Genomic DNA, 9,700 nt, shown 5'->3' on the forward strand with positions numbered 1-9,700 from the left:
TATTTCGAAACCTTTTAAACTAAAACTTTGCTTACTTTAATTTTTTTTTTTTTAATAAATCTTCTCATCTAATAAATATTCAATGAGCTAAATCCTGCTACTTCATATTAAATATAACTTTAAATATATGAATAATTAGATTTTCGATTAGATATTTATGTAATCTTATTAAATTTATCATGTAAAATTTCTTATATTTCCTATTAAGTAACATTGATTGATATGTATTTCATTAAATTTAAAGTAAAATAAATATCAATTAATTCACTTTGAACTCTTGACTCTGAAAATATTACAGTAAGAGAAACAAAATATACAACTTCATTATGAAATACGTTACTTAATGTAGTTTTGTAACATTAAACTTGTTACTTAAATATATAAATAACGAAGTAATGTATGAAAATTTTGATAAAATTAAGAGTAATTTTAAATTTATCAATCATTTTTAAGATCAAATGCCAAAAGTAAAGCCAGCAGAGATATTATTATTCGTACCTGATCTTAAGATACAAGAACTACTTTATCCTTTTCAAACTTTCTCTGTATATAAATACAGTATAAAAGCTTGAAAAGGTAAAAGCAAAAATCGCATGTCAAAATAAATCCAACTTGCAGAAAAAAAAGGGATGGGAATATTGACGTTATGACATGCAAAAGATTGATTTAGGGTGTTAATGTATTCAGTGCATTGAAGCAAACAGTGGATCAGGATACCATCCATCAGGTTATGGTAGAATAGACCTAGATTCTCAATCTCAGTCAAGATAAATGGATGCTAGCTTGTTGTTCTACTTTATAAAGTATGTCTGGTGATTTATGTAAAGCATTCTTTACACGCGTGCAACTTGAGCGAAACTTTCAAAAATCTCTTTAGAATATAGGTATTTAACATCGTTTTTTTTAATAGATATTTTCATAAAAATGTAAATTTTTTTAATGTAAATACTCGCCGTAATGAATGGAGCAGATTTTACTTTTATCCAATTATGTTATAGATGTTAATCTTCTTACATTCGACATCCGTGCTCTTAATAACAATCCATTAGCTGCATAAAAAAGGCATTCATTAAGCGTGTAATTTTCTTTTTCTTTTTCTTTTTTTTAAATCTAATTAATTAAAAAAACATTGAAAATAATAAAATCTTCACTGCGTTGTTTAATGAATTTAACATTAAATATCAACATTAAAGAATTTGAAACTTCTCTATTATCTTGAGAAAATTCATAAATAATTAAACATTTAAAGCAATTTAATTGCTAAAATGACAGAATTTAATTAGGTACTATTACTCGTTTAATATATGCAATAATAAAGAGAAAATAAAATAAAACTGATTTATTTAATATTAAGTTTATTATTCTTCTATTAAAAGATGAAATTAAATTTTTTTAAATTGTTTTTTTTATGAATGTTCTTGAGAAAATGTTCTTGAAGAGATAGGAATTTATTGATAAATTTAAAATTTATATGAAAAAAGATGAAAGTATTACTGAAATACACACCATTTTATTTTTCAGGTGAGCAACATGTTCATAATGAGCTTAGCCATTGCTGATCTTACAGTCGGAATGTTTGTCATGCCAATAAGTTCTGCTTATGCCATAACTGGAGATTGGAAATTCGGAATTGTAGTTTGCCAGTTTTGGCTGTCTGCTGATTATTCGGCAAGTACGGCTTCCATTTTAAACTTGCTAATCCTCAGCTTGGATCGTTATTGGTCAATTCGTTCTCCACTCAAGTACATTCGCAAACGAACCAAGAAGAGGGCACTCGTAATGATCGCCATTGTTTGGTTGGTATCTGCCATGTGGATAATCCCCATTATCGGATGGCATTATTGGTACAATGATGGAATACGCAAACAACCCGATAGCGTTTGCGAAACGGAATTTGCTGATAATGTATTTTTTAAATTGACTACTTCGACAGCTAACTTCTATGTACCAATGGTGCTCATGATATGTCTCTACGTTAAAATATTTTCAGAAATTAAAAAGAGGAGCCAATTCGAGATAGGACAATGCAACGTTCGCGGGCAACAGCAATTAGAATGTAGAAATGGTACCAATAATAGAGAAAACAGAAGAGATTGGAGTGATGTCAGCTTCCGGCGCACAGATAGTAGAGTCGTGTTTCGACCATCTCCAAATGATAGAAAATTTCAACAGTTAACTCTATTAACAGTTCAGAATTCTAACGGGGATCAAGCTCAACAATCTGAACATTATCAAGGAGTTACAGTTAAAGTAGAGTATGTGGGAGACGGTTCGAGAGAAGAAGTGAGACCAGTTCTACGTTCTGACGAAAGAGTGGGGGGAAGTTTTCGCTCTGGGAGTGGTCTTCTACCAAATTTATCAACAGCTATTCGCATGAAAGTTACTAGGAGGACAATAACTAATTTAAGACAAGAGAAAAAAGCAGCGAGGCAGTTAGGTGTTATCATGGGAGCGTTTGTGTTGTGTTGGTTGCCATATATAATTACGTTTATGGTTACTGCTTACTGTGAAGATTGTATCAATCCGGACGTCCACACTGCTACGATATGGCTGGGTTACTTAAATTCTACTATGAATCCCTTTCTTTATGCTTTATGTAATGCGAATTTTAAGAGAGCATTCAAAAAACTATTTTGTCGAAGTAATAAAGCCATGTTTACTACTTCTACCTCTTCTAAACCCGATCAACTCTTCGCTTAATCATTCTGTAAGATTTTCTTTTTTCCCCTTCCTTGTCATTAAATATCAGAAAAAAAAAATCAAAATACTGTCTCACTAAATTATAATTTCTCTGAATTCTTAGTTGAGGATGTAAATAAAATAAAAGATCGTACATTGTATATTAATATTTTACATACAACATATCGTTGTATATATCTAATAGAGAATGTTTATTGTAAATAACTTACAAATGTTTTTAATGAATGCAATAAATATTATACTTATGATTAATGCTACGGTATTTTTATTTCCAAAGTGTTAATTATAATTTTAATTCGGCTGCAATTTGAAAAAACTGTAGACCTTTAAGTTCCCAATGTCTGTCTGTCCTTCTTTAATCTCGAGAAAAATTTTAGTTAGATAAAAGAGAAGACCAGATTTATAAACGCTTAAGAGCAGGAGGCCACGACTAACTATATGGGAAGTTCCAGTCTAGACTGTAAGTCACGTAATCTCAATTCAAATCGTCTCCCCTGAAAGAAGTCAGATGGCCGGCATGACTGTTCCTATGTATAATGTGCAGGGGCAAGAGATCGAGAGCATATATTTTAAATTAAATTAAAAATTGCAGCCCAGAATTGTGACACTGCCACAATAATTTTCGCTGGTAAATCATTTATAATTTCACAAGCACTCGAGGAGCACATCCATTTATTCACAAGTTGAAATTAAAAATCGAAAAAATAAAAATAAATAAAAGAAGATCATCAATATTCTAGAAACTAAGCTTTTGAATTCTCCTTGGACAAAAATGTAACAATGGAGAAAACAAGATTAACTCGTGTTCTCTTCAGATAGAGTATATCTGTCTTCAGGGTGCCATTATTGATCCGTTTATTTAAAAAATTCGTGGAAGGAAAATTTCCTATATCATCTTTAAACAAAGAATTGCATTTTTTTTTTTTTTGCATTTTTAAATTGCCGTTCAGAAACAAAATGGGTACTCCTGGAAACAGTCGGATATCCGGCAATAAAATTTTTAAGAGGCGGAAAGTTTCCAAATGTTTTCCAATTGATCCATGGTGACAAAAAAAATCGAAATTAAACACACTAAAGAGCAGTTTTGAAACATAAATAATAAAAAGCACGCATTGATTTATAGCACACACCTTATATTCTTAAAGTATTTTGTAATAAAATTATAATCTGTTTGAAACGTGAGAAGAGAGACGTAATATTGAATAGAATTGAACATGTAAATGATGGTCACAACTTGCAATAATGTTAAAAAAACTCACAAAATTTTATTGATAAACTTTAAAATAATTATCATTTACTTACATTAGCTATAAATTAGATAAAGAACTTGTAATTGTTCATTGAATCAACTGAAAATTGTTTAAGATTTTTTTATGTAACTAAGCTAATATCAACAGTCTTTGCTTGAGGCTCTGTAAATTTTTATTCGTTTCATTTTTTATAATATAAATTCCTTAATTATTTTTCATTAAAAATGCATGCATAATCTATGAATTTTATTATCATTCCTGCTTTTAAAATATCATTAATCATGAAAAATGACCCCTGAAAAGATAAAGGTGAAAGTAAAATAGCTCATATTGATTAATATTAATAGAAGAAGAAGAATATATTAGTAGTGAAGAAGAAGAATCTTTTTTCTTAATTTTTGAATTATGATAATTTATATTATAAAAAAAAATAATTAAATTTAAAAAATATTTTTCCCCAGAATTTAAGTAAATATCGTTTGATTCCTGAATCTCAGAGAGGAAGCAAAGGAGGAAAACATATTGAACAACCACCTTCATTTTGTAGTGAATCTCGACACGTTTTGCTACCTTTAACTTCTCCCCTATCGATTCTTTATTGGATCCAAAAATAGCACGTCGCAACTGTCAGAAATTCTGTGCCACAGAACTGGTGGAATTTTATGCAAGAAAGATACTAATATACCTCCAATAAAATTTTTAAACTTGTGTGACCCCACACTACACGAATAATTTCTGTTTACGGGTCATGAAAAATAAATTGTGTTATATATTTTATCCGAATTGATTAAATCGAATTTAAAATATAAATTTATAAATATTTAAGTGTACAGATATAGTTTAAACGAGCAATTAATTATTGTGAAATCGTCACAATGCTATGCTGCAATTTTTATCTAATTTAAAATATATGCTCTCGATCTCAAATCACTAGTGTACTTGTCCTGACAACAATAGTCATGCTGGTCATCTATATAATTCTATTCTAGGGAGAATTTTGAATTAAAATCACGTGACTTTCGTACTAGATCGGGAGTTCGTATATAGTTAATCAAGACCTTCTGCCCATAACCCTTCCATATCTAGTTTCGGCTTTTATCTATCTAATACCGTTCTTGAGATTCAGAATACAGACAAAACATCAAAACGAAATACTAACAGACGTACAGATATACGGACGGACGAACATATAGGTCTACAATTTTCTTAAATTGCAGCCTAACAAAAGTTTAATTTAAACAAAAAAACAATAAAGATTAAAAACATCACTCAAAAAAAGTAATAGGAGAAGTCATCTTACAAGATTCAATCCATCTTCGAGCTGTCGCTACCTTTACGACGATAAAAACTTTAAAAAGTAGCAAAGTATCTTGAGAAAATATTACTAAAAGATACCGTTTGACGTTATGAACAATAAAAACAATACTTTTGATGTTTTATGGCCGGAAGTACCTGGAAGAGAATAATAATTTTGTTTATTTAGAATATCTTAAGTTTTATTTTACTTTCTATTCACCGAAGAATGGTTGTTATATAATAATAAATTGTAGAAACAGAAGTAAATCAAAGTGCCACTTGTCTCGCAGTATAAAACGCTATTCAAAGTATTATTATTATATAATATCTTGAAGAAAATAGGAAAAGTAGAAAGTAAAGGAGAAATTCAAAAGAAAACAAAACTCGAATGAAAAAAAAAAAGAAATTAACTGAGTGTTTTAATGTTATGTTTCTATGGAGGAAGTAGAGTTAGATAACTAAGATTTAATGAAAATAATAGGAAAAGTAGAAAGTAAAGGAGAAATTCAAAAGAAAACAAAACTCGAATGAAAAAAAAATGGTAGGGAAAGAGAGATATAAGAAAAGAGAACAAGAAAATGGGTAGGATAAGATATAGACAAAACAAAAACTAAAAAAATAAAAAACACTTAGAATATGGAGTTTAAAAAAGGAAAATTTTTGAAAAAATAAAACACAAAGAAATATTTGTGAAAAGAGAGGAAAAATAAAAATAAAATTTGAGAAAATTTTCCTTATTCACACATTTGATTTTATGAGTTTTTCATTTCTTTTTCCTCTCCCTTTAAATTTTAAAAAATGGAAAAAGAATAAAATAACAGAAAACGAAATGATGGCCATTACATAAAAGTTTTAAACATTGAAAAATAGATTTTAATTTTTTAAAAGGTGTCTCAGAGGTATGCATTTCTATAATACATTTTCTGTAGGAAATGATTCGAAAGTGAATAAATTTTTGACTCGCTATAAACCAAGAATAATATCTTTCGATATCCAATGAACGTTTATTGCCCATTCGCTAATGGAATTTGAATATTAGAGAAAAACTTATCGTCCGAAAACAAACCGCAAAAGTAGGAAATGAAAAATTGATTTCTTTGTGCTGGTTATTAAAGTTTCGATAAATTACTCCAATGTCTGCTTTTTTTCAACAACAGTAAAAAAAAACTGAAAAATTCTTCTTCTTTGACTGAAGAAATTGTGATAAATGTTTCGAAAAACTTTATGGCTATTCAACTCCCTTATGATGATTGGCACGAAAGTAAACTTTAATAATTTTATCAAAATCGACGTAATTTATTATTATTGATTTATGAACATTTTAAAGATTATTTCTTGAAAAATTTTTAAAAATCCAGAATGAAATATATTTTAAAAAATTGAAAACTAAACACAAATAAAAATTTGATATCTTCTCACGTCCTTTACAGCCACAGGATTACAATTAACATGAGAAGAGTCGACCTTCCTTTTGAGTCTCTTCTTTGCCTTTATTTTTAGAAATTTTTCAAGGAATATTTTAAGAAGAATCCAGAGATAGAGGGACTTTTAATTAATTTAAATATTCATAAGCAGGGAAGAACCTTAAAAGAAATATTAATTGTGTTCCTTAGTTGCGAAGGATGTGTTAAGACAAATTTTTATTTGTATTTAGTCTTCAATACTTTTTTTAATTTAAAGATTATATTTATTACATGCATTTAATATGAGTTACGTTAAATATATTATACATTTTTGTTCAATAATCAATTTACATATCGTCAATAGAAATTGTAATAAAAAAAATTTAAATTAAATCTTCGTTACATTGGTCAGTTTTTATAATAAAATGACCATCACCTAAAGTCAAAAGCTATATATTTTTTTATCCTGCAAGTAAATTGATTGAATGCACTAGAATTTTTTCATCTATGATTTTTGATTTCCCACCTGAAGATGGCTCGCAGGTAGGTAATCAAATTCCTTTACTTGAAATGAAAAAAAAAAAAACTTCGGAACTCAGACCATGTAAATTGAATAAGTATTCGATTTATAGAAAATATTTTCTCTATAAAATATTTTATCCTTAAAATAAAAAAAATAAATCAGAACGAGCGATTGTTTACTGTTTTTTGACAACGTCACAATGTCGAGTTGCATTTTTAATATTTTTAATTTATTTAATTTAAAACATATGCTCTCCACCTCAAATTAGTAGTAGCTTGCCCCTGTACATCATACTTTTCCTTTAACAACGAAGTCGTGCTGGTCATTTATCTAACACCTTTCAAGGAAAAAGTTTTAAATTGAAATAACTTGACTTTCGGTTTGCATCAGAAGTTCTCATATAATTGGGGCCCCCTGCCCCTAAGGTATTCATATATGATCTTGAGTTTCATCTACCTAACTTCATTCTCGAGATTAAGGAAAAACGGACAGACGAACGACAGTGGGAATTTATAAGTGTACAATTTTTTCAAAATGCAGTCTGATAAATAAATTTATCAACCATAAAAATCTGTTCACTTGTTCTCTATTGTTTAAAAAAACAATCCAATAGAAATGGAATTTACTTCAGCTTCATAATATTTCAATTTTTTTTAAATAATTATTTTAAATAAATTTATTTTTTACCTTAATTCATTAAGATAATTTTATCTTTAAAAAATGCTTTCAATAAACATCTTACAGAGAAAGATAAATGGATTTCTTGACAGTTGTTTTGAAAGATAATTCTTCATTTTCCCCTCGAGTTATTTGAATAATAAAACTGATATTTATTAGATTTCGAGAACATTTTATAAAGTATCAAACACGTTTATCAGATTTCCACATTAAAATTCGTTTGAATTTGCAACTAAAACTAAGTTAGTAGCATTAAAAAAAACTCACTCCAATATAAGAAGATAAAATAGTTGTATCTATAAACCTAATAACTTATATTTATATATCGAGCCTGAAAAAATCTCAAAGCTATTTAAAAAAATACTAGATACTATATGGATAATGATGGATTATGTTATATTTGGAAATATTTTTCAACTAGAACAACTTATTCTAGATATCAGAGGTAATACATTCGTCATACGATATGTCAACGTTTACTGTGAACTGCACATCAGAAATTTTGATATTTTATTGCTCTTTCGACTCGGGTCATCCATCATGGCTAGTGAGACAGCTCCCCCATCATCTCATAACCAAAGCAAATAAGGAATTTCTCTTCATTCCACGATGCCCTTTTATTATTCATTTGTCATTTGTTGGATAAATTGGCCCGAATTTTTGTTTAATTTTTTTAAAATTGACTTTTATTCATAAATACTCATCACGTCTGTAGAAATTCATTAAGAAACGAGCAAAAATTGCAAATTTTTTATCATATTTTAACTGATTTAATTTAAAATATATGCTCTCGATCTCAAATTAATACTGTCTTACCCCTGTAAATCATACTTTTCCTGATACAACAGAGTCATGCTGATCATCTATCTAACTCCTTTATGGGGGAAATTCTTGAATTGAAATTACATGTCTTCCGGTTCAGACCAGAAGTTATTAAACAGTTAATCGGAGTTTCCTTCCCCTACGATTTCTATATCTTCTTTCCACTTTCACATTGGAATTTATTTGTCTATAATATTTTTAAATTGCAGTCCAATGAAAATATCAATTAAAATTGTAATATTGGAAAAATCAGGAAAATTTTGTGTCAAAATTTTACAATTGCAAATAAATATAGCTCTATAACTGGATTGTAATATTAAATAAAGCTCTTTTTTTATTTGACTTTTCATTCTCTGGTGTATTTTTTTTAAAACATCGAGATTTTATCAATTTTAAAGTGAAAGTTATATATGGTCTGGGAGCTGCAATAGAGCTTAAATTTCTCAGAACTTAACCTTGTTTGGAATAGATTAAGAAAGGATGTACTCTCATAAATCAAACCAGTTCTTTTAAAAATAACTTATGAAATTCAAAGCAGTTTGGATAAGAATAAAAAAGATGTCTTTATTTGAATTTATGAAAGAACATTATCAGTAATATTAGCATGTGACTTAGAACTGTATATTTCGGTCACATATTTAAATCTATATTATTAACACTATTAATAATTACTATAATTAAAATATAATCGAGTAATTTTACTGTGATAAATCAAGATGAAGTAATTTTGAAAGTTATTAGTATTATGAGACATCGTTTAACTTTCAAATTAATAAATCTAAATTAATTTTATAATTATCTGTTTTAATTTTATTATATATTGAAAATTCTATAAATTTCACTTAATATTATAAGAATTCCTTATAAACAAGGGATTTGATTCATAGATTAGGATGCAATTTAAAAACTTGTAGATCTATAAATTCGCGCGATCGTCTGACCATCTGATTGTCTGTCCTTCCTTAATCATAAGAACAATGTTAGATAGAAGCAAATCCCGAAGAGATATAGGAATATAAGGTGAAGGA

The 9,700-nt window shown here is 28.1% G+C and overlaps 1 protein-coding gene across 1 annotated transcript in view; it reads left to right on the forward strand.

The window, feature by feature from the left end:
- The window catches only part of LOC111636963 (histamine H1 receptor-like), a 52,645-nt gene extending 49,757 nt beyond the window's left edge, over positions 1-2,888 (forward strand). The window contains exon 2 of the mRNA XM_023382348.1: positions 1,522-2,888. Within this exon, the coding sequence (XP_023238116.1) occupies positions 1,522-2,700 (1,179 nt within the window). The 3' untranslated portion in view covers positions 2,701-2,888. The remainder of the gene's footprint in view (positions 1-1,521) is intronic.
- Positions 2,889-9,700: the final 6,812 nt, after the last annotated feature.

The sequence above is a fragment of the Centruroides sculpturatus genome, unplaced genomic scaffold (genome assembly GCF_000671375.1).
Source record: "Centruroides sculpturatus isolate CEXI.00-Female unplaced genomic scaffold, Cexi_2.0 scaffold60, whole genome shotgun sequence".
Classification (NCBI taxonomy): domain Eukaryota; kingdom Metazoa; phylum Arthropoda; class Arachnida; order Scorpiones; family Buthidae; genus Centruroides; species Centruroides sculpturatus.